Raw genomic sequence first — 23,652 nt, forward strand, 5'->3', positions numbered from 1 at the left:
GGCAGGCCTAGATATATGTTACTAGTCAAATCCGATCACCGATCTATTTACCAGCGCGGATTGTGACACGACTTGATAATACTCCTGAAGGCTTCATATTTACACATGCTAGTAACCGGAACCACAGCTATGAATAAAATCACAAACAAGTTACTGCTTCGGGCAGGGAGGAACGTTATCGGTCTATGCATCCGAGTAAGACTCGTTCACTGAAATTCAAAGTGCCACATGGCATAGCTGGCGTAGCCGTGAGAAGTCTCGGCTACGCCTTCGCCGAGACTAGCCGCAGGTGTCAGGCACTGATTTCTGCTCGAAGTGTCTAAGCGGCAGGTGTCTAGCAGCACAAGCATGTTAATCAAACGGAGGGGCCACTAGAAGGCCCCATCTACCTAGCGCACCAAGCGCATACTCATTTCATTCAGTCTTCCTTGAATGATGCTCACTGGAATCTTTCCGCTTCGATTTCCGCTTGGCTTCCGAGTGCTGCCATCCAGCCTCAACAAGGTCCTCGCTTACCACTAGATCTCGAAGACGGAAGAACTTGGACACTTTCAAGTCCAGGACCCAGTCAACCCATCCGAGGATGCGGACTTGCCGCGTAACAAAGAACCACGCGATAGCGCACAAGACACCCGCACCACTACCCGCCAGGACTTGCTTGGGAGTGTGGTAGTTCAAGTAAACGCGACTGATTGCCACTGCACCAGCGCCGATACACAGCACCAGAGAGAGCAGTGCTCGTATCCCAAAATGTACCGTCGCTGCAGGACGCGCCAATACAGGAGAGTGCCGGAGAACCAAGAAGAGACCAGCATACACGGCGAAAAAGGCCATGAATTGGGCATGAGAAGATGGCATGCCATAACCTTTACCAAACATTTCTGCACTCTCTGTTAGCCTGAATTACATACTTTCTCCCTATAACAATCTATGAGCTGACTCACGTTTCGGTCTTTCCTCCTTAATGATGCGTTTTAGGATAAAGTTCAGGGCCTCGCAGCCCATTTGACCGGCGAACATTAGCACCACTTCGACTTCCCTGGATGCCCAGGCAAGGGTGACATAGGATATCACTAAAGCCTGAGGCACTAGAGCAAGCCAAGCCGACAGAAGAGAGAGTGGATCCTCGGGGTTCTATCGTTGGTAACATGCCTCGTGAGTCCTCGTACGCTATATCCCGGACGCGGAAAGAAGACTTACATAATGAACATGAGTCAGTGAGAGAGATGCTAGAGGTACGTCTGCCATTTTCCTGCAGGTACCGTCTAGTTCTTTTATGCGGAATAAATGGGGAGGCCAGAAAAGATAAGCCTCTGAAGTAAACAGATAGAATTGTAACTAGACGGGATCGACCAGCAGCAACTGTTCAGCGAAAGACAAATGAGGGACCAAGCGACGATTATCCAGCCCACATATCGTGCACTAGACAATACCTGCAGGTTCAAGTGGCAGACCGATAGCAGGCGTCTATACAATGAAGCCTTCCTCCCAGCCGGTGATGATATAATTAACAAATTAGAGCATCCAAGGAGAGGAAAAGAAAACGGGCGGAGTGGGTCTGCAAGTGAAGGCCAACTCAGTCACGGGGTGTAAAAGCGGCGGGGGAAAAGGAGGGGGAGGGGGAAAATCTCAGCCTCGTCGCCTCAGGCTGAAAGCATGATGAGACCAGGCCATTGCATGAGATTCTGATTCCTTCCCATCATTTTCGCCAGACTGGGCAGCAAAACCTGTCTTTAGTCTTTATGCCTGACTCTCTGACAAACCCGTGATGACCATCCTGTCAGGCAATAAATCGTTCTGTTTTCACACCTCCATTCTTCAACTCTTCTAGCTCCTCTGGCTATCCTCCATTGTTGCTGCTCCGCTGCTGCCGTTCCCATCCTCACTTCTTGCGACTAGTGACTCTTATCTCGGGCCAAACCATGACGCACTTCTCCTCATGTTCTCACTCCGATTCTTCTTCCTTCACAACATCTAGACTGCGAATAGTACAAGACTTTCTCCCTTCAATACATTCTCTATCCGTGTCTTACTCTTTCGACTCCCCGACGGTTCCACCGCCCCCATAGTACTAATTGTCTAGACCGCACGCACGTCTGCAGTACCTGAACGGTAACTCCCTCGGACCTCCGCCACCACCCTTGATAATCGCATTGTCTGATTGACTAATCCATGATTTAGCAACAGGATTTTTCCACCTCCGCCACCTTGTCGCTCACGTCTCAATCGTCAACGTCTTAATTCACAATGCATTTCATTGACGGCGGACGCTATTAAATCCAAGGGGGCTTGAATCGGACACTGCGCGTTTGTCTCGTTGACGAGCTCATTTGCCACTCGTCATTCCGCCGACCCAACGCACGTTCTACTTGAAAGAAGGTTCACAGACGAGGTTTATATCCTCTCGTTGGGCCTTGCCAAAGGCCATCTGCATCATGACGGAGTCTGTGTTGGATCTGGAAGATGACCGCTCGGTAGAGCTGTCGTCTATCGCCGCTATCTTCCCGGAAATTAAGATTGACCCCGCCACGCCTTACAAAGCCTCGTTGGACATACTCGTCAAACCATCTACGCCCGTACGTGTGTGCTTCCGACCACAGCAACAGCCCGAGGCCGAGTTTCCTGCAGTTTTGACCCCTCCCACGTCTGTCGACGCCAGCGAACCCGGGTTCCCATACAAGACCGAAGAACGAATCGCTCCAGCCGAACCTGAAACTGATGTCCATGTCATAGCGCACTTTCCTCCCCTCTGTCTCGAAATCGAGCTACCCCAAGGCTATCCAGCTGAAAGAGCGCCTCTATTCAATCTTGAAACTAATCCTTCATGGCTGCCCCCATCGATTTTATCCAAAATCTTAGATGATGGCAAGCGCCTCTGGGAGGAATGCGGGAGGGACTTGGTAGTTTACACCTATATTGACCATCTTCAACAGTTAGGTGACATGGGCTTCGGATTTGGAGACAGTGCCTGCGGCGAGATGATACTTTCTCGAGACTTGAAAATAGCGCTGTTGGATTTCAACAGTAAGGCTGAACAGGAGAAGTTTGAACAGGAGACGTTCGAATGTGGGGTCTGCCTGGAACCCAAGAAAGGTATAAATTGCCACCGTCTTCTCCGGTGTTCACACGTCTTTTGCGTCCCTTGTCTTCAGGACTTCTATAATACCTGCATCACGGAAGGGGATATAGAGAGTGTGAAATGCTTAGCTCCTGATTGCGGTAAAGAAATAACTACAACAGCCACTACAGAAAACTCACTAAAGAAGCGGAAGAAAATTGATCGGACTCTGAGTCCGAGCGAGCTGTTAGAGATTCCACTGGAGCAGGAGATAGTGCAGCGCTTCGTTTCTCTCAAACGCAAGAAAAAACTTGAAGCAGACAAGTCGACTGTGTATTGTCCTCGCGAATGGTGCCAAGGTGCCGCTCGTTCAAAAAAGCACCCAAAACCCATGGACCCAATGTCTGATGATCTCGACGCTTTCGATGATGATGACGATGAGGATGGGGCTATTATCTTTGATCCCCTTGGCGACGAGGCTCAGTTGCCCCCTATGGCTGAACGATTGGCGATCTGCGAGGATTGCAATTACGCATTCTGTAGCGTGTGTAAGAAAGGCTGGCATGGGGAACTTGTTCGTTGCTTCCCACGGCGTGCAGCGGAGTTGACAGCCGAAGAAAAAGCGACAGAAGAGTATTTGCGGCGGTATACATCTGCTTGTCCGACATGCAGTGCCCCCTGCCAGAAAAAAATGGGCTGCAACCATATGATCTGCTTCAAATGCGATACACACTTCTGCTACCTCTGCTCTTGTTGGCTGTTTGAGGAAAACCCTTACCGGCACTTCAACGACCCGGAGAGCCAATGCTACCAAAGACTCTGGGACTTGGAAGGTGGTGATGGCATTGATCCCGACGGAGCTGAAGCGTTGCATCAAGTACCCGCTCAGCTCTTAGAGATTGATGATGCCAGCGATGACGATGATCTTTTAGCCATGGAGATGGGCCGACATCCTCCACCCCCGGCTCCAGCGCCCCCGAGGGTCAACCACGGCGCTGGGGTAAATGGCGAACGCGGTAATGATGATGCTGCCGCTCGGGCCGCAGCTGCAGAAAGACAAGCCCAGGCACGGGCTATGGCCGAAGTCCGGCGTCGTCCGGAAGCCGAAGCCGCTGGAGAAGGTCAACCAGTCCGACATGCGCGACCTGGCCTGCAACGATTCCTAGAACTGGTCCAGAATGACCGAGAAGATGAATGGGACAGTGATGAACTCGATGATGATTTCTAGGGGCTCTCTCTGTCATCATGTTATTTGTTTTAATTAATGCGTCACTATATATACCAACGCATTTGAGTCAGTTGAACCGCTCATTTCTCCTGAGCGAACCTCGCCCATGCTGTTTTTGGGGAGAAAACCTACAGCATTATTCATGATTATGATGGACTGCATTTATGTCGTGCTTGCTCAGCGATTATCTCATTTACTTCGCATATTCTCTCAGATAGTACATACAGACACAACCTTCTCTACTTACTACATCTATTCAATCAGTTCGAGTATCGATATACAGTAACTCCGTTTCCCTCTCATTGCGCCCATACTGATTTAATAGTATTCATTTCTCTGGAATGCAGCCTTTTTAAAGCCGTAATCGCGAGAATACGAGATAAAAGAGTCTTAATTATAGTGGCACTGATTACAATGGATAAGAATATGAGAAGAAATTGTTATAGAAGGCGATGAGGGCGTAAGGCAGAATCCCAATGCTTCAATGCGGACTTATTCAGCCGCCCCGTGGAACGCACTCCACCTCCCAACCTCAATATCACAGTACATCGTGAAATTGTCTTATCGCTGAGAAATTGGACGCGACCTGGAGTTCGCTATCTTGTCAAGGATATTTCAACAAGTTAAAACCGGTCGGGCTTTTCCATGAACTTGGATTAATGACTTTATTTGAGCGGGGTGCGCGACTATCCACCTGGAGCGAAATGCTCCGCGCCTCTGCGCACACAGCCAACGCGGGCTCTCTGGCACGGACCATGGACCCCAAAGCTGGATGGCCGGTGTGGTAGCCTGTAATGCAACTGGAAAGGCATCAGATGTATAGGTGAGTTCGAACACTGTCCCTGTTGCAATGTTCGAACCAGCCGTACTAAAGAGTCATGTACAGTACATCAGATCGGGGCCTCCAAGGTGCTGGAGACAGGCGAGTTCGATCGTTGGCAGAGATACCGAGTCTTGTCTAACTTCTCATTTTTCTGGGCATCGCAGTATCATCGTGGCAATTCTAAATAGTAGGACCTCTCATTACAAACAAGTAGGTTGAACAGGACCCTCTCAACGGGAACTATCAGCTGTTCCTCCGAAGTTTGGGTAAAGTGTAGGCAATCAAGACGCTACTGTTGTCCTGGATCGCGATAGAAAGGCTCAGTGACGCCCTGGTCGTATGCGAAAATTCATGTTTCTGCTTACCATGCACCGCACTGAACGAGCTCTGTGAATCGGTAAGTGTGCTCTTCACTCAGCAGCCGAAAATACTCGGGGTCAAAACTAACTTATCTACTCGGGGTCAGAACTAGCTGTTTTTACTCGGACCATCTCATCAGGTGCGATCGCCCAAGTGATGTTATTGCCTTAGGGGTTTAATCAACCCCTAATGGAGGAATATAAAAGCAGGGCGTCTATGCCCTCTTCTTAACTCAGCGTATCTGTCCACTTCACATTCTACCGAGCTCATTAGATAGTCTTTTCTTTCGCTGCCCGTAATCATGGCTTCGTCTGACACTACAATCCCCCATCTCCGCTCCATTGAAAAAGGAAAACAGCTGGTCGTGCATGGCAAACCATCCCTGGTCTTGTCTGGACAGCTCCAAAATTCCTCCCTCACTGCGTCCGAATACCTGAATACCGTGTGGCAAAAGCTAGTCGGCTCACATGTCAACACGGTGCTAGAATGTGTGACCTGGGAGGAAATCGAGCCAATCGAAGGCCAGTTCTCTTTTGCCAAACTCGAAGAGGCCATCTTGGAAGCTCGCAAGGATGGCCTCCATCTTGTATTGCTCTGGTGTGGCTCCTTCAAGAATGGTAAGTTGCTTGAAATGCTCCACCTGCCTTCGCAAGACTCTGATAGATTTCTGACAAGGTATCTCGGACGCTACTCCATCATGGATCCAGAAAGATCCCAAGCGCTTTCCACACGCCAAGTTGCGCGAGGTCGGGGGTGCCCTGATTGCCTCGGATGCCCTCTCGCTTTTCCATGGAAAAGCACCTGCTTGCGACGCGAGAGCCTTCGCTCATCTCATGCGACACTTGAAGAAGGTCGACAGCTGACACTCTACTGTCATCATGGTCCAGGCAGAGAACGAGCCTGGACTGCTCGGAGATTCCCGCGATAGGTCGGATGCCGCCGAGGAGAGATTCGCTCAACCAGTTCCAGAAGCCCTTCTGCCATTTCTGACCAGCGACTGGGACCAGCTCAATGTGGACATCCAGCGCAACCTGGGCCACTTCAAGTCCCAGCTCCAGCCCCAGCCCCGCGGATCGTGGGCGGAAATCTTTGGCCCCGGACCGCACACCGACGAGCTCTTTATGGCATAGCACTACGCTCTGTACATCGACCAAGTTGCCAGCGCCGGCAAGAAGGAGTATCCACTCCCATTGTACACCAACGTCCGACTGAACTACGTTGGGAAGAGCGGGGATTCTGAGTCTGGCTCCGTGGCTGGCGGCTGATTCGTCGCTTGTCCGAGGCTCGCACATTTTCTCATTTCGGTTAGGATTACTTGGAACTCATCATTCCGTTCCTTCTGGCACGTAGTTTCAGTGGTGCTCCCGTCAGCCAGAATCTCCTTGCCCGCCTTGACGAGCTTGTATCCAATCTTGATAAATTCGATCGTGTTGGCCACCAAGCCGATGGCAACGACTTCGGCCATTGTAAAGAGAAGATTCATCGACGGTAGCAGAAGGGCTTTGCGATGGAGAAGAATGGTAACCAAAGGAAAGTGTGATGTCTGCTGCTGGAAGGTAGGAGAGATAGGAGGCGGAAGTAATGAGTTTCGGTCAGGGAGGGAATAGGGGCACGGTCAGCTGTGTGTGTCCTTAAGCGATGTGAAACATTTCTTTTTCTATTGGCTTGTTGAATACGAATCGGAAGACAGAGACATCGCGAGACTAGGAAAAGTATGTCTCGGTGCCGCACACTGCAGGGTTGGCTAATATCAAGCTATCGTCATTCCACCCCCATCAATGCATTGGTGAGATTCAAAGATATTGAGCTGTGAAAAATCAAATATGACAGTCCCATAGAGGTCTTGGATGCTGTCCGCCCCGCTTACCCCGGACTATGTCTGGCGATGCGGATGTGGTAGCGCCCAGCAGGTCCTGGCCGGCCAAGGAAGGTATTTTTACCAAGAAATCTGTCCAGCCAAGCACAGCTTCCGACATTTCATCGAACGCGTTTGCTAGGAATAGCATAGTGGAGATTCTAGAGCGTCTTGCCAACTTCACATGTAGTATCTCCATCAACTTACGATATGGCTTCTCAGCCAGACCGTGCAAGGCCGAGGTTCTTCAGAGTAAGACCACGGAAGCTAGACGAACATTGAGTTGTATTCGGGAATTTGAAGCCAACTCTAACATGAGGGAACTGCTTTGTCCGATCTACAGATAAGGGTGACAGCGTTGTGTTTTGTAGATCACTTCTCCACACTTGATCGGCACTAGCCGACTGCCAAGCCAGCTGAGCCAAGCCCTCGGGATAGCTTCTTATCGCACGCTGGGAACTGCCACTGTGCATCATGTGCTGCAGGCACAGTGACAAAGCGCCTTGCTGATATAAGTTGTAAGAATAAGAACAATGCCCTAGCAGAAAGGAACAGAGGTGTTTGGAACACTTGAAGGAAAGAAGGAAAGATGCATCCCGTTCAAGCTTGCTCTTCTTTCACCTACTATAATCCGTGTTTCTTAATAACTGTACTGGCGCTGCGTGGAGCCAAAGATGAAGTGTCTGATTTATTGTACCATTCAGTCAACCTTCAGAGCACAGTGAAAGCACACACTGAGATGGACAAATCCAGAGAGATGGACCAGATCCGTAACTTTCCCTTTATTTTCGATTTTCCAAGATTTGCAAATCTTTTGCAGCTGAGTCTTTGCCCAACTTGAGCCACACTGACTCCGAGGACGTATAGCCATAAATACAGCCATACATCTTCTGCGACTTCCACCTCATACTTACTACAACATCACAGATTCCATTCTTATCTCTTCAACAACAGCCCGAAACCAAAGATTGAACCACCCAGATTACACTATTTGGAGAACAATATTCGCCATGTATCCAGCTAAGTGTTCAGCAGAATACATCAAGTCCAGGATGTTGAAGGCAGATGAGGAGGTGGAGAACATCGACAGGATTGAGAAACTTAGTTCCAGTGTCGAGCCCCCGGCAAGCTACATTAAGAGGATTCCTCAGGCAATTGCAAATGCACTATAGGGCACAAATGATTCGATCTTCGGCAGCCCACCCCGATATGATAGCAGTTTATTTCGGTTCCCTAGGTGGCTGCTGGACATAAACTATGTAGATAAGATCTGTAAAGGTGACAGTGAGATGCGAAAGTGCATGCAGCACGTGGACGCTTTCAACAGCTGGCTTGAGCGTGAGCATAGAGACTATGCAATTCTCTATATATACGGAAACCGGGGATCAGGGAAATCACAATTTATGTACGAGATCTTTGCAATCAGATCCACCCCCTGGGCCGGCGAAGTCCAAACGCGCTTGCGGCAGACCTGGCGCCCGACAAAGCGCCTGGTGTTTGGGGGTGCTTGGTTTCGATATCCCACAGGATAATCTGGACAAGACAGGCTTAGAAGCATGATCAAAGGTATCCTCTGGGCTCTTATTCAAGAGGATCGGGAGCTGGGATGGCTTCTATTCCCATCCAAGGGAAATGCTCTAAAGTCCCCAGTACGGAAGAAGCTTGTCAGGTGCCTTTGAGGACGATTGCGTAAGTCAGAAACACAACACCCCTTGAACGGACAAGAGACAGGGCGAAGCCGCTCATGCAGCCGCCGAATGCACGCATGCAACGATCATGTTCGCCGCCACCGCCGTGGGTGATGCTCTCCTGGGGCCCATCGGCGCGGTCATCGCCTCAGCTACACCAGAACATATGTGAAAGCCGCCGGTGCACATCTCAGTCGAGACCCGAAGATGCGCACAAATGTCTGCACAATCATCGTGTATCAGGATCTGGTGGCCGGGCTGTTTGCTTTTACCGGGGCTAGGTTGGGCGAGCTCATAGCCTTGGGATTCGAGGGCTAGTTGGCCGACATGTCGGTTTGGCTCCGGAAGAAGCCCTTGAAGTCTCGTTTACCAATTAATATTTGCAGCTGTGAGTCTTATTCCATAACGATTTATGGTGCGAGGTGGGGCGTAATCACTGACGCGAATATATAACATTCTGTCAGGGGTCATCTAGAATCTACTCGATACCATTCAGAGCAGCAGGTCGAAGGATAAAATCAAGCATATGTTCGGTGCACATGACAATAACGGGGTAGACGCCTTGCATCCTCCACCTCCTCCACCTCCTCCGCCGCGACGTCCACCACGACGTCAGTTTCCGCCCTATGACAAGGAGGAGAATAGGGAAGTAAAAACAAGGTCACACGTCGCGACGGAGAGGGACACATTCTTGGCGACCACCGTCCCGATGATACGAAGACCCTCACGATTGAAGCTCGAGATGGAAGCACCGAAAAGAGCACGATAAGGACCCTTTTGGCTCTGACAAAGCGAAGCAGAAGAAGGAAAGGTGTCAACGGGTGGCCGAACATCAGACGACCTAAGCTGCAGCATCTCTCTCAACAGCGATGCCCTGTCCTCTGACTATAGCTTGAATTAATGCCAGGAGTGGCGATTCCGCTTGAACATGTTCTCAATTTTGCGAATTGTCGACAACTCTAACAGCGCGGATAACGCCAACACAAACTTGAACTTATACTCCGGACATGGGTACAAGCTGGACCTCCACATCTGTTTCAGGCCGTCGACGCGGGCTGTGCATGTCGCGAGTTGGCACGATAGATATTGACACACGGCGCGGTGGGCGACCTTCTCCCCGCACCCTCGTCAATATGCAGCATGAAAATGGCGGCTGGCTAATTGTTAGGATGGATCCGGCTGGGCTCGGGTATTGGTTCGAAACGTTCAATCTGAACAATTAAGGTGAACGCTTTCATAGCGGGGGTCGTGATTCGCCTGGTTTTCCCGAACCGTTTTCTACACAACAAGTCTTGTCAAGTATATTGGACGAGGAACCATTTAGCGACTCATGCAGGCGTGGAGCAATAGCCTCGCGCAGGTTGGTTTCTCTGGGTCTAGCGGCCGGCTTTTGCAGCTTCACCTCAAAGGTCTCGCCACAATTCGAAAGGCCCGTTGGTGACCTCGGATAATCTAGACCGTTTCTTTGTTACTGTACTCCGTACAGTACACGCAGTTAGCGCCATTGATCTTCAAAGCGGGCATATCGTGTTTGATGTTCTACTAGAATCCTGCGAGGAGAAGTGGGGAGACAGCTGCTGGCGTATGCTTTCTCTTCAAACAAGTGAAACTCCCATTTATCCCCATGCTAAGCCCTGATTTTTCGCAAAAACTCCTCATTGTTCTCCCATCCGTTTCCGGGCCCAGTACGCCATGAAATTCACCATCAGCCACCACTTCCTCCTCATTGTAGGCACGCTAACCAATGTCCTCGCCAACCCCATCCCTAGCACGCACTCCCCTAAAAGACTCCTAGCCACCCGTGATCTGTCCGCCTACACCGATGGTCTCGCTACCATTACTACGGATGTCAATGACCTCGACGCTCGGATTCTAACCTATCACGGTGATGACATTGCCAACATCACCACCGGCGCCGCTGCGCTCATCACTGCCCTCCTCGCCGAGACCAAAGCCATCCAGTCGTACTTCCTGAATGCCACCGAGGCCGCGACCTTGTTGGATCCCCTGGAGACGTTCGCCGGCCGATTCACGGTCGTCGTGGAGGAATACGTCGGCATCCACGACGCGGTTGCCGCTGCTGGGGAGGGTTGGTACCTCTACTCGCAGCTGCAGGAGGAGCACACGGCCGCGTTGACCTATACTGGAAACGTGGTAGCGCGGATCCCAGCCGGCGACATCAAAGTTGCGGCAGACGCTTGGGCGACGAATATTACTGACACATTGCAGGCTGGGGTCGTGGCCTACAAGGATATCGCGGTTCGCCCTACGGAGCTGCCTCGGGCGTGAGAGGGAATGGGTGGGAGTGAGGCTGTCTTGCGGTTTCCCCTTCTTGTGGGTACGCCGTCACCGTAGTCAACCATACCGGAAAAGTCCATCTCGTTGTCAATCACCCTTTATCATGACACTCGGGGTGTTTCCGCTACAGCTTTATGCGTGAACATGATAGCAATAGAACACAAAGATCTGGACTCCTACACTGGAGGAGCTGCATCCTTACGTATAAATTATGCTGCTAGAGCCACCCGCATTCACTAGCCAAACGACGACTACCAGTCGAACCCGCATTATGGCCTCTCCTTCGCTCGACAAGTTTCCACAAGAGTTACTCTGGCTCATCTTCGACCTGCTAGACGTAAAGACGCTGGGAATCCTGCGCGGCGTGTGTCAGGAACTGAAGACCAGGACCAATGTACTCTGGCAGTGCCACCAGCTGTCTCCACTGTTCGTGCGCCTAAACCCCGACAATCCAACGCGTGTGCACCTGCGTCCACTGCCTGAGTGGTTCAAGTGCCGAGCCCAAGTCCGGGAATACCAAGCCCTGCAGGCCAGCCGGCACCTGGTTTTCCAACTGCCTTGGGCCAAGTTTGTGTGCAATGGTGAGGAGCTGTATTACTTGAATTGCTCGATCATCGAGGCCGGCCTGCTGGCTTTGGGCCGGAATCTGATCGACCGCAACGACCACGTCGATCGGACCGCGCTGCATTCGCTGACGTTCTTTGCTTCGAGCCTGCAGGAGGCTACATAAGCCCTTTAGAATCTGCTCGGGGTCGGAGTCACCCCCCAAGCTGACGATGCGGGACTTCCCCCGCGACAAACTCTGCAATCTCTGGGGCCAGCTTACCCAGTTGATCTTCTACATCCCCAAGTTCCAATCCACGTTGATCCACTCTCTGCACGTGGCAGAGGACCTCGCCTGCCTCATCGTGGACCACGCCCCCGCGCTCGAGCACGTCCGCTACCTGTACGACGCACCCCCGGACCCCGCTGATCGGCCGTCGGGCACGCTGCTGCAACACCTGGGGTCCCTGGACCCGGGCCCGCCCCTCAAGCGCCTGGAGATCAACGTCTACTTTGACCGCTACAGCGACACCCTCGTCACCCTGCTCACCCGCTACGGCCGCGCCCTGGAGAACGTCTCCGTCATGTCGCCCTATCTGTACGGGTGGTTCGGCCACCACCCCCACCTAGCCCAGCTTAAGGCCCTCTGCCCCGTCCTGAATCAGCAGGTCCGGTATAATATGGGCCGGATGGCTCTGGTCGGGCCGTGGCTGTATGCGCGCCTGCCGCAGCATGAGGGCGATCTCGATGGATGGTGGACCCGCTGGGACAACGCGAGGGGTTGGGCGGAACCGGTGGAGGAATGCAGTCCGCTTTGATGCATCGTTATCGTTACCGTACTAAGCGACTGACTGGCGGGTGTGCTTTAGGAGGGTTGATTGTTCTGATCCCAGCACTTACTCTGCGGTGGTCCCATACATCACCACCACCACAGCCCGACTTCAATCCCAATAGAGAACCAACATTTTTTTACAATTAGAATATGAGGACCTGAGACTTCGGTGCCGAAAATGACCCATTTTGATACTGTACAACTAATAGTGTTTTGTTCGAGATTCAAGATCATATACGGAGGGAAGAGAGGGTCTGTGATATACTCGAGAAATTCAAAATGGTTCACATCGTGTGCGAAGTGGAGTTTCCTGTAGTTGATTTCAGATCTAGCAGCATCTATGATAAAATCGTTGGAGTTAATCGGGGAGGAGTAGGAGCACGATTTGGTCACCCGCGAATTGCGCGACGGACGGTGAGAATCCTGGGTGATTAAGCAGTCTTCCCATCCTCGCCTGCCGTCCAATTAACATAGCATGTGCGTGTATATAGCCATATCCCAACGCCTAATTTACTCGCTTCTTCCGGTCCTGCTTGATGAGGTCTGCCGCTCTTTCCGCGAATGCGTACACAGTGGCTTGCAGATTCGCTGTGCTTACAAGCGGGATAGCACTCGCATCCACAACCCTCAGGCCTTCTATACCATAGACTCTCAAATGGGAATCCACCACTCCGTCCTTCTCGCGAGGCAGCATGGAACAGGTCCCCGCAAAGTGCCACATGGAGACTAGATTGTCCCGAGCATACTTCTTTGCAGCATCTAAGTCTCCCTGGAAGTCCGCATCTGGGTCTCGGAACTTCAGTGGCTGTTCGAGCAGCTCCCCGAGCTGAGGTGACTCTGCTAATTTCTTGATACGGAGCAAGTGCCGTGCCATGACTTCCAGATCGAGAGGATTCGACAGGTAACCAGGATCAATGATTGGAGGCTTTTCAGGGTCGTTGCAGGTACTTGAATTCTTATCGTCAGATTTGATGGATATACGGTTTGCTGAGGGGGCGGCCGGAGAGTATGGGAAGGTAGCATGTGAAATGTGAAGAATCAGGAGTAAAGGATACCTCACAATCTCTAGCAGGGAAGAAAAAAACAACAGAGAAAAAATCACTTACATCTGAACGCTGCCGCGGGAAAGCGGTTGAGAGAGCATTACTCCAAGCGTGACGAACTTTCCAGGCGAAGCAGCTGGAATAGTCCCGTCTCTGAGGTCTTTGGAATAATTCGTCTGCCCTAAGGCGGACATGTACGCAGCTGATGGTTGCTTGGGATCAAGAACGGCGGTCTTGGCGATGTCATAATAGGCCTGTGTCGCCCTGTGCTGTGAATTCTCAGGGGCGTCGTTCGTAAACAATGCCTGGAGAGCACTTCTGTCCGGTTCAGGAAGAGGCAAATAGGCGTAGGTATGAACTCCGAGTGACGCTAGGGGCCCAGATTGGGTGGCAGCGTATTCCTGCATTGCCTGACCAATGGCTTCAGGCTCTTGTCTGACCAGAGCGTCCTTAGTCTCAAGTTCAGGCTTTGCTTGGAATGCGGTGTACGATATCATATGATCTAGTAGTAGTAGATGTTAGCTCTCATCCCAAGCGAGTATGCGTCAAAAAGAAAGATAAGCTGTTCACATACCCTGAAGATTCTGCCCAACACCTGGAAGGTCCATGACTATATCAATGCCATGCTGTTCAAGGAGTTCTGCTCTACCAACTCCTGAAAGCTGGAGGATTTTAGGGGATTGAAGAGCACCAGCAGCGAGTATAACTTCACTCTTTGCCTGAACAGTCTTTGAGACACCGTCGAGACTGTATTGGACTCCAATAGCTCTGGGAGGCTTGCTTTCATCAAACAGAACTCTCTCAACAAATGAGTTCGTCAGAACATGAAGATTGGGTCGAAGCTCAGCAGGCTTATAATAGGCCGAGGCAGAGTTGCTTCTCTTACCGTCCGAGTCAATACTAGCAAGACAACTGAATGAGCCTACAGAGCTGTGGATGAACGGATCCCCGTCATTGTATTGCCCACTGCTGCGGAACAATTCGGCCCATTGCCTGCGAATAGGGTGTGTCTCGTTACCAAAAGATGTTTGGATTGGACCTTTCGCTTCGTTCAATCCAGGCCAGTCCTCAATTGCCAGGTTTTCTTTAGCATCTTGTGCTACAGTCGGACTGTTATAGGCCTTAGAGAAATAGTCCTTTAACATAGTCCAATTCCATCCAGGATTACCGAGTTCCTCCCACGCGTCAACGGCTCCCCTGAAAGGAGGAACAAACACGTGCGCATTTAATGAACTGGATCCTCCGAGTGCTTTGCCCTGGTTGAGACCAAGCACTCTGCCATTGAGGCCCGGCTGAAAAAAGTAATGAATAAGCCCCCAGACACAGAGACGGAGACGGTTCCTACCTGAGGGGAAGATTGGAATTGCCAATCGGCTTCAGATCCAAGTAGTGCTGCATAGAAGATGGGGATGTTCACGCGAGGATCTGCTGTCATGTCCGCGCCTGCTTCAAGAACCAGGACGGAGATGCTTGGGTCCTCGCTGAGTCGAGAAGCAACCACCAGGCCAGCTGTACCGCCGCCAACAACAATAAAGTCATATGCAGTAGCCATTCCGTACTGTGTGCTGACTTAGTTAAAAGATTGGACGAGAGTATAAGAAGAAAAGGACTGCGAGCGTGGGAAGTAGTAGCTTGTTAAGAAGCAAAGAAACACCCGAAGACGGGAGATTTAAAATATTGGTACTAACTAAATGAACCCCCTAGTATCATATTGGTGAACAAAGAAATAGATTTTGTCAATACCACCTAACGATATACTATTAGAAATGGTACAATTAGCCCCACAAATGCCAGTTCTACCCCGCCCAAAAGTACTGGATCGATCAGCCTCTCAATGCGGTTTAGCATGTCTATGATTCTCATGGTATCCATTCTAACCGTTACTTACGTAACATGAAGCTGAAGTCTGAGATAATCATTGCGGGCTTATCTTCGCATTGCGATTATATGATTTTAGGGTTAGAATACGAAGACTTACAAGGCTAATGATCTGATAATGAGTTCTCAGTGTGAAGGTAACCTGAAATATCGGCGGCGAGATGTCGGTGCTGCTTGAGGGCATTCTATTGAAAAAGCTTTACTTAGCGAGTGGCAGTTAGAGCCCTATAATATTGGAATCTTTGTTCATTTCTGAGCTAGTGAGAATTAGTAGTTGTGCCGCCCAAAAGTGAGCTTACAAGACCTGAATTACTTCAAGGATAGTCTTGTTTAGGTAATTGTTTTCAGCCTCCAGTGTTCACACAGTCGCATGTATTCTCAGAATCCCAGCCTTGAGCAGATGCCTAGACTATCCCATGGCTTCCATCAATCACGGCTTCTTTTAGCGCCATGCATTTTGGCCCCTTGCATGAAACGTTTGATTACTTCCGAGTCGGGGCTCCTCCCGGCCGATTCAGCACAGACTCAGTAACTTCCTCTTCGATCATCGTACCTTGCTACTAAGCTATATTCGTGGCACTGCCGCACTCTAGTCCCATTTAGGCCTTAAACTAAATCTCCATAGGTAATACTAACAGCCAGTCATATAATTCTGTAAGCAAGTGATTTTCTAATCAGACAAATATACAGCTACTATCTGCCCTAACTCACCTAGTGCCCTCCCGAGTCCTCCAGAGCCCCAGGGGGGGGGGCCGCCTCCAGGAAAAGACCTCTAAAAGTAAGCAAAGACCTTTGCGGAAGAACTCCCGGGGCACTCCGGGAAGCCCCAGAAACAGGATTCCATTACTGGTAGAATTACTAGCATCAGGGGTAAGCACTTGAACAAGGAATCAAAACACTTACTAGTTCCCTTTTGAAATTTAATACTCAAGAGGGGTCTGCTAAGGTCAGCCGATCCGGGCTAAACCCTGACTAGATCTAGCAAAGGTACAGATATAGAAGGAGAGAGGTACTGTACAATTAATATGACTATTTTTATCTTTGATTCGAAAGGCCGAGGTTTTCCCAGTGTCGTTGGCACATGTACTGTACATGCAGCCGCATATCGGCCACGTCCAGGTCCCGTGTCTAGCGTTTCATGTCTATGGTTCCTGGCGTTGCTACATGTACTATACTGTACATCCACCGCCGCAGGGAGAGCAAGGTACACCGCCGGAGAAGCTCGCCATTCAAACTACGTGTAGAATTCTTTCTTGATGTCCGAGTAGCCCATCGCATTGCGAACACCGCCTCCTCTTACTTGCAGTCTTGCTCTGTGTCCGTGCCCGTGTCCGTGACTGTGTCCAGGCTGTCTAGTCGCGGGCTCAGATCCCCCAGCATCCGCGACGCGTACCCCTGCTGCTGGAACTCCGGATGCGAGTAGATGTTTGCAAAGGCGTATCTGAGAATCTCCCTGACGATGCTATTCCGGCCGAGCAAGGCGCGCTTCTGATATGTCAAGCAGGCGCAGGGGGTCGTCGTCCCGCGGAGCGTCAGGTGGACTAGGATCCAACATCTCAGTCTCCCGTCCGCTGCGAGTGGTTGGGAGAGGTGCCGGCGCTCGCGCGCGACGTAGGCTTCTGGACTGAGGAGCGCTTTCCACTCTGCGCTGTTGGGCTTGGTGGCTGTGATGTGCTCGGCCCGGGCAATGGAGAGAAGGAGCAGGGTGGCCTAGTCGGCCGGCACTAGGGGCGGCGGGACTCTTTCAAGTCTCTTAGGCATTGGGGATTGGAGTTCGGAAAAACTGGTATCTTGGATGGTTTGGATGGATGGGAAGAGTGGCAGTGATTTACAGGTTATGAAGGGGAGTGGGCATAGGCTTCTTTTCTGGGTGATTCTCAGCTTCCCGTGCCGTCCCCACGTGCTTAATCAAGCTCACGTGGCGCCGTCCAATTGACTGGCTGAATCAATATAAGAAGAGAAGATAAAGTAATATCAAGGTGACCCCGGGACATTTATCTTAAAAGGTATGACATGACTGTGGGGTGAGGGGTTATTTGATGATGACGGGCGGTTCGACAGTATTGGTGTTTATTCCGGCTCATGTCTATGAACGGAGGCTTGATTGTGCTAGCTATGAAACGGGTTTGTAAGACCCAAGCAAACCAACGGAATAATCTATCGATTAAGTTTTCTTGTAGTAGGTGAAAGGGGTTACGGTTGAAGAGTTGGATAGAGGGCACGAGTAAAAAGGCGAGCTGAAGCGTACAAGAGGGGCGTCCAGGTTGAACAAAGCTCAAGTCTAAGGTGAAGGGGAGATGGCAGGGAAATGGGCCTCCACGTATATACCACAATTTCACCCGCGAACCTTCCGGTAACTAGGCGGACTCCAGGACCGCATAATCAGCTTACCGGCCCAGACAGGGACGACAGCGACTGCGCTAACGGCGACCACGCGCCACAGCCAATCGAGGGTGATTATGTAGGCTAGATCGAAGTAGTCGCCAAGGAAGGGAACACTCGCGGCGTAGACAAGAGCGGTACCAATGATAGAGAAGATCATGAAGGGATGCCACGTGGTAATGGCGATGGCGACCATGAGAAGCTCGTTGATTACTAGCGCAGTGAAGGAGACGCTGATGAGGCGAGGGCCCGTGATGGAGTCGAGGAGGATCTGAGATAGGCCCTGAATGACCGCACCTTGGAAAACCGAGACGAAAACCCAGGTGAAGAAAGACCGGTAACTGAGGCTGCGGCCCGTTTTGAGTTCCTTGTACAGCTCCGGGTAGAGGTTGGCAAGTTCTTCATCGACATCGCGATCGAAAACGAGAGAGAAAACAGGCCCGCTGGTGTAAATCGTCGCGTAACCGACCATAAGCCAGTTGATGAACAGGCCCTTGGGGTCGAAATGGCTGGCGATGCTATACATGGTCTGGCAAGCGCTGATGATAATACCGCGATGCATAATGAACTGCGCCAGTTTGGCGGATCGTTTGTACGAGTTGCGGCCATGCCAAACAAGAAGCTTAGTAAGGTGGTGGAACTGAGTGATGCTAAAATCTGCAGCCAAAGAGGCCTGTCGGCCTTCTTTGCCGACAATACCGATACCGACATCTGCGGCTTGAATCATAGACACGTCGTTTCCGCCGTCGCCGATGCAGCAGACGCGTTTCTTGGTGTGGTGGCGGATGAGATCGGCGACTTCGGCCTTTTGAGTGGGAGAGCAGCGGCAGGCGATGACGGCGGGGAGGAGAACGGCAACGGATATGAACGATGTGCGGAATTGACTGAGCATAAGAGCAAGAGATTCTCCGTCAATAAGAAGGCAGCAATCAGTCTTGTTGCGAAGAAAATCCAGGGCTTCTTGAGCCGAAGACTTGTCTCTGATCTTAGCAACAGTGTGAATGTACTGTCCCCGAGCGACCAATTTGGCTGAAATTGCAACACAGCGAGCAGTCTCGACTTTGTCCCCCGTCAACATCCAGATCTTCACTCCGGCGTTGCGGAGGAGCTCCAAGGAGGGTTTGACGTCCCTTTGTAGACGGTCCTCCACACCAGTCACACCGAGAAGTTCCAGATCTCGTTCTAGGTAATCATCAATCACCTTGGCCATACCTGCATCTCTTCCTTGCAAGGCAAGCGAAGCTTGTCTGTACTTTGTTGTAAAGTCCGCGTATTGCTGCTCAGATAATCTCCTTCTTCCAACCACCAAAGTCCGCAGGCCCTCACGAGCCATGTTTGCGGTTTCTTCATCAAGCCAATCGTTGGCCGCGACGATTGTGGTCATGACAGTGTCCGCTCCCTTTTGGTAGAACCAAATTTCGCTTTCATTTTTGGACGAGTCCAGGATGCTTTCGTCTGTCTCGAACTGTACAATAATGCCCATCCGCTTACTTTCGGACGTGAATGGAAACAATTCGAGTATCCGAGCCCGCACAACAACATTACCAGTGTGGGTAGATTCCAGAACCATGGTCTTTCGATCGCGGTAAGCCAGTTTCAGTCCTACTTCCTCTGTATACTGAACAATGGCAATCTCATCCGGCGACGATGCCTGGTAATTGGTGACTTTGACACCATCCTCTTCATCGGTAGTGGGGGTGACATTGTGACAAAGCGCAAGAGCCAAGACGATATCTCGAACGCGGGAGCCAATCTCCCTTCTTGTGCGCGGAGCCGCTCCAGACCCAGCTTGCGTTCCGAAGACAGCTGATGGAGTAGTTAAAGAGTCTCCGGCGAAGCTTTGCTTGACATATGAGGCCACCTCCTCCATCGCTTCATTGGCGTACGAGACGGTCCCAACGTGAATTTTCTTGAGCTCCATCTCTACCGAGGGTTATCAGTCTGCTCATATTCATAGGGCAAAGTAGCTTACCATTCTGAGTCAAAGTGCCTGTCTTGTCGGAAAGAAGGTATTCGATTCTGCCAAGATCTTCGGGTATAGTGCTAGTCCTTACGACAGTCCCTGGTATATCCTTGTCCTTTTCAATGAATCGTCCGTACACCGATTTTGCCATATCTAGATTTACCCGCAAACTCATCGGGATGATCGTCGAGAATAGGATCAAATAAATCATGATGGCAACATACCAGACTTTGTCATTAGTAGGCTGGAACCCTTCAAGCGCAACTAGAACAATCGAAAGTGCTAAAGTTAGAATGCACAGGATCTTGGTCAGGTTGTTAATCTCGTATTCCAGTAATCCGACCTTCGACCGAGACGGAGACGTCGACAAAGCCGCGCGCGTTTGTGAACCGGTGTAGATGATTGCAGCGTAGGTGATAGTATTAGACGCAAGGACGGTATTTGCCCACGCGGTGTTATCAATCGTCAATGGAGCAGAATTAGGCTGTGAGTCCTGATCCTCCCGGTCTCGTTCGTGGTTGGATTTGTCCACATGCGGGTCGTAAGAAGACGATCCCAGCTCGATGGTACCAACAAACTCGTTGACCCGCTTATCAGGTGCGCTTGCAGTGACTTTAAGTCGAGTAAAATCGCGGGGAACTAAATTTTGAGACAAAGGTGAAGGCAAACGTAACTTCCAATCAGTCTCTCCATCTAATTGATCCGTACGGATGAATGTGTCGCAGGCCGAAGGGTTGTTGAGTTCATTTGTCGCGCCACTCGCGCTGGGCTCATCGCCATGGTCGTCAGGTAAGAGATTCAGGGGTCGATCCATAGAGGAGTTTCCGCGAGCAGAGATGTCATTGGAGAGACTTTGGAGAATCACTACATCTGCGGGCAGGCGTTGATTTTTGCGAACCTTCAAGACGTCGCCGACTTTCAAGTCGCGTGATCTCCTCGTTACTTCAAGAACACCCGTCGGTCTATCGAAACTCAAGACAGTGAATTCCTCCGCATTTGCCTCTGCATCTCTGCGCCGGCGACCAATGTCATCTAAAGCCTCCTTACCGAGCGAAATCGAAACAACAAATGCGAGAGGCGCGATATATGAAGACATGTAACCTATCCGGAGCACAGGGATGATCTGTGACAGGGCGACAAGGAGAAAATAGATGTTGAAAAAGAAAGAGAATTCGTTGTACAGGGTCCGGGGCAGAAAGCTCCAGGGCGTGTATTTTGCGTTCGATACAATGTTCGGTGGGTATCTTAACCGCTGCGTTTGGGCGACGAAAACATCGCGCGGGGGCTTTGTCTCGGTAGGATTGAGCTCCTCTGCCGCTGGACGATTAGAGGACCCGAACCAAGCGCTTGCAGTTTTGAGGCCGGGAATCCGGAGCCGAGAGCCCTTCTGCGACAGCCGCTCCGCATCTTTTAACGAGCGAGCAGAGCTACGCCGGCGTTCGTGGAGCAGAGGGGCATCATCATCGGTGTACGTGCGCGAACTGGCGTGAGACCTCCGCAGTCCGTCGTCATCGCGATCCTGGTCCTCAAGTAATTCGTCTGTATCTGCCAGCCCTCCATGTGTTCCAAATGTGTTTCGCTTCCACCGATTCCCAACTCCAACGCGAAGGTTTCGCAAAGCTATCCCCGGGCCACGGCTCCTTTGTTGGTTCTCTTCTTCTCTCGAAAGACGATGTGCTCCGTAGAGCTGAGTTGTGCTTGGGTCGAGCTCTTCTAGATCGAGGTCGTCGTCTGAGCCAGAATCGCCTGCGATGCTGGACCGGCCGTAAGGATGTGAATACTCGGATAATGAAGGCATGGCAAGGAGAATAGGGGTGAGGTTTATATTGGCGTTCCATGCGAAACTATCGGTCCTTGGGGTCCTGTAAGATCAAGAGTGTTGTCATGTCACGGTAGGTCGCATACGAATTTTCCCGAGCATAGCATTGCTATTGATGGGGCTTGAGGGACCGGGTGTATGTACTGTAGGTTTGACCGCGACTGCGACTGCGGATGCGACTGCGGATGCGCGCAACAGGTGAACAGGGTAGAAGCAATCGAGAAGAAGATTAAGTCGATGACTTGGTCAGCACGCTTCAGGCCACTCTTCAGATCGACACAGTTGCCCGTCGGGTGAAGAACCGCTTTCAGGGATTGGTTAATCATGGTGGCCTAAAGAGTCAAGAGGCTGTGATGGCAGGCGGAGCAAGGCCCGATCACATGACGGCGTACCGGAGCCGCCGACCCCACGGGTGTGGCGCATCAACCAATGGTGAAACATCGATGTCATCGGCGGAGATGTGGGTATATCCATGATTTAGACTTCCATGGACTTCAATTGTCATGGAAAATATGTATACATCCTGGGCTCAGCCCACTAGGTGGTTCGTCATGGCTAGAACACATTGTGCATTCCATTGCACTGAGACCACTCTAACAAATGGCTTCGACTTCGTGGGTTCTGCTACGCTAGTCTATACTCGCAATTTGCATCTGAAATAGTGGCACCACCTAGTCGTCAAACTAACAACTGGAAATGGTATGAACCTCGGTAGCATACGCTGTGAATTATAGCTTTCGTCTGCAAGGTAGCTTTGGTTGCTGGCGTCGTCATTCCATGACAGGATAGGTTGTGGTAATCACTGCAAGAGTCACCGTGGTCCATAATGTAGTGCGCTTATTAATCTGGCAATCGGGTCACAAAGTCCGCGCATGAGATGATGGTACGAACATCTGTGGTAAGGGCGGCTGGGGTGGTGTAATCCCCCTGGTGAGAAAAAGTACTAAGACTAACAGGGCCGATAGGACCACTTTGTCTAACAGCCCTAGGGCTCGAGACAGCAAACTGGGTAAAATGTCTTGTGCTTTCAGTACGAGATGTTGAGGCTGATGTTCGGAGGAGCATACTCGAACCTGCATTAGGCACAATGGTCGGAGCGGAAGCATCGTTATCTACGGGAGAATAGGAGTGTGCAGGTGAAGGACCAGGCTGCTGCGAGAGATTACCGAAGTAATACGGCCAACTTGCGCAGGTACAGACACTTCGGGTCATGAGATTAATGCAGCTATGCTGAATCATCACTTCACTAGATAATATATCATTGAAACTGCCAGATGAATGTAAAAATGAAGAGCTGGAAACTGGATTTGAGCAGGAGGCCGACGGGGTGATTGAAGTTCGGAACGATATCATCACTGAGGATCGCGGCAGATCAACAGGGACATGAGTGAACGGGGATCCAATCGCGAACGGTGTGGCAACTCCTGACAACGATGGGATCACAGATGACAGACTAGTAGATACCAGCGAAGACACTCCCATATTTCTAAATATGCAGAAGAAGATACGATCGTTACTGAGGGGACTAGAGACAATCGTCGCAAGACGCAGTCATGAGTGATGCTACTGCCGTAGAAGTAGAGGGTATTGTAGGTGATGATATGCGGATGGCTCTTAAGGTATAGAAGAAGTAGTGCTCCCTGAAGTGAGCATCGTGGTTGAGGGGGTCGTTGATATCTCCTCTGAAAGTAACGTCAACGGTAATGTTTTAGTGATAATGCAAGGGTTGGTAGTATAGCGTGAGACAGCCTGCATGCTAGAGGCAGCACAAACCGTAGAGAGATCGCCAGACATCATATAGCAACAGCGGGCCGAGGTCCTCTAGTTAGCACGGTCGCATGAACAAGATTGATAGCAGTATAGGTAGCAAGGATAAACCGAT

The 23,652-nt window shown here is 50.9% G+C and overlaps 8 protein-coding genes across 8 annotated transcripts; 5 read left to right on the forward strand and 3 right to left on the reverse strand.

Moving 5' to 3' along the window:
* Positions 1-36: 36 nt before the first annotated feature.
* Positions 37-1,513, reverse strand: BO97DRAFT_398412 (phosphatase PAP2 family protein). The gene is made up of 3 exons (XM_025694188.1): positions 1,201-1,513; positions 945-1,134; positions 37-881 (listed from the first exon to the last, which is right to left on the reverse strand). The coding sequence occupies exons 1-3, from the start codon at positions 1,246-1,248 to the stop codon at positions 415-417; spliced, it is 705 nt and encodes a 234-aa protein (XP_025547488.1). The 5' UTR covers positions 1,249-1,513; the 3' UTR covers positions 37-414.
* Positions 1,514-2,435: 922 nt separating this feature from the next.
* Positions 2,436-4,286, forward strand: BO97DRAFT_354441 (RBR-type E3 ubiquitin transferase; the record flags this gene model as incomplete). The annotated part of the gene is made up of 1 exon (XM_025692097.1): positions 2,436-4,286. One exon carries the CDS (start codon positions 2,436-2,438, stop codon positions 4,284-4,286), a length of 1,851 nt encoding a protein of 616 aa, XP_025547489.1.
* A 1,484-nt stretch (positions 4,287-5,770) lies between these two features.
* BO97DRAFT_428475 (putative beta-galactosidase) lies at positions 5,771-6,734 on the forward strand (the record flags this gene model as incomplete). The annotated part of the gene is made up of 4 exons (XM_025697291.1): positions 5,771-6,086; positions 6,145-6,320; positions 6,357-6,544; positions 6,632-6,734. 4 exons carry the CDS (start codon positions 5,771-5,773, stop codon positions 6,732-6,734), a joined length of 783 nt encoding a protein of 260 aa, XP_025547490.1.
* A 3,970-nt stretch (positions 6,735-10,704) lies between these two features.
* On the forward strand, positions 10,705-11,301 carry BO97DRAFT_428476 (uncharacterized protein; the record flags this gene model as incomplete). The annotated part of the gene is made up of 1 exon (XM_025697292.1): positions 10,705-11,301. The coding sequence occupies one exon, from the start codon at positions 10,705-10,707 to the stop codon at positions 11,299-11,301; it is 597 nt and encodes a 198-aa protein (XP_025547491.1).
* A 280-nt stretch (positions 11,302-11,581) lies between these two features.
* Positions 11,582-12,040, forward strand: BO97DRAFT_428477 (uncharacterized protein; the record flags this gene model as incomplete). The annotated part of the gene is made up of 1 exon (XM_025697293.1): positions 11,582-12,040. One exon carries the CDS (start codon positions 11,582-11,584, stop codon positions 12,038-12,040), a length of 459 nt encoding a protein of 152 aa, XP_025547492.1.
* Positions 12,041-12,086: 46 nt separating this feature from the next.
* On the forward strand, positions 12,087-12,671 carry BO97DRAFT_428478 (uncharacterized protein; the record flags this gene model as incomplete). Its single annotated transcript, XM_025697294.1, has 1 exon — positions 12,087-12,671. One exon carries the CDS (start codon positions 12,087-12,089, stop codon positions 12,669-12,671), a length of 585 nt encoding a protein of 194 aa, XP_025547493.1.
* Positions 12,672-13,036: 365 nt separating this feature from the next.
* On the reverse strand, positions 13,037-15,290 carry BO97DRAFT_461569 (GMC family oxidoreductase). The gene is made up of 4 exons (XM_025699370.1): positions 15,074-15,290; positions 14,303-15,020; positions 13,792-14,230; positions 13,037-13,632 (listed from the first exon to the last, which is right to left on the reverse strand). Exons 1-4 carry the CDS (start codon positions 15,278-15,280, stop codon positions 13,191-13,193), a joined length of 1,806 nt encoding a protein of 601 aa, XP_025547494.1. The 5' UTR covers positions 15,281-15,290; the 3' UTR covers positions 13,037-13,190.
* Positions 15,291-17,712: 2,422 nt separating this feature from the next.
* On the reverse strand, positions 17,713-22,076 carry BO97DRAFT_398418 (aminophospholipid-translocating P4-type ATPase NEO1). The gene is made up of 2 exons (XM_025694189.1): positions 19,961-22,076; positions 17,713-19,911 (listed from the first exon to the last, which is right to left on the reverse strand). The coding sequence occupies exons 1-2, from the start codon at positions 21,747-21,749 to the stop codon at positions 17,942-17,944; spliced, it is 3,759 nt and encodes a 1,252-aa protein (XP_025547495.1). The 5' UTR covers positions 21,750-22,076; the 3' UTR covers positions 17,713-17,941.
* Between the last annotated feature and the right edge of the window lie 1,576 nt (positions 22,077-23,652).

This window comes from Aspergillus homomorphus (genome assembly GCF_003184865.1).
Source record: "Aspergillus homomorphus CBS 101889 unplaced genomic scaffold BO97scaffold_50, whole genome shotgun sequence".
NCBI classification, from domain to species: domain Eukaryota; kingdom Fungi; phylum Ascomycota; class Eurotiomycetes; order Eurotiales; family Aspergillaceae; genus Aspergillus; species Aspergillus homomorphus.

Excerpts from the sequence above, each read along its gene's own strand:
- BO97DRAFT_398412 (XM_025694188.1), bottom strand. The coding sequence starts at position 1,248 with ATGGCAGACGTACCTCTAGCATCTCTCTCACTGACTCATGTTCATTAT. Across the intron at positions 1,135-1,200 it reads CACTGACTCATGTTCATTAT|AACCCCGAGGATCCACTCTC; the intron begins GTAAGTCTTCTT and ends TACCAACGATAG. Across the intron at positions 882-944 it reads TAAGGAGGAAAGACCGAAAC|AAATGTTTGGTAAAGGTTAT; the intron begins GTGAGTCAGCTC and ends CAGAGAGTGCAG.
- BO97DRAFT_461569 (XM_025699370.1), bottom strand. The coding sequence starts at position 15,280 with ATGGCTACTGCATATGACTTTATTGTTGTTGGCGGCGGTACAGCTGGC. Across the intron at positions 14,231-14,302 it reads TGTTGGGCAGAATCTTCAGG|ATCATATGATATCGTACACC; the intron begins GTATGTGAACAG and ends TACTACTACTAG. Across the intron at positions 13,633-13,791 it reads TCCCGCGGCAGCGTTCAGAT|TACCTGCAACGACCCTGAAA; the intron begins GTAAGTGATTTT and ends TAAGAATTCAAG.
- BO97DRAFT_398418 (XM_025694189.1), bottom strand. The coding sequence starts at position 21,749 with ATGCCTTCATTATCCGAGTATTCACATCCTTACGGCCGGTCCAGCATC. Across the intron at positions 19,912-19,960 it reads AGGCACTTTGACTCAGAATG|AGATGGAGCTCAAGAAAATT; the intron begins GTAAGCTACTTT and ends AACCCTCGGTAG.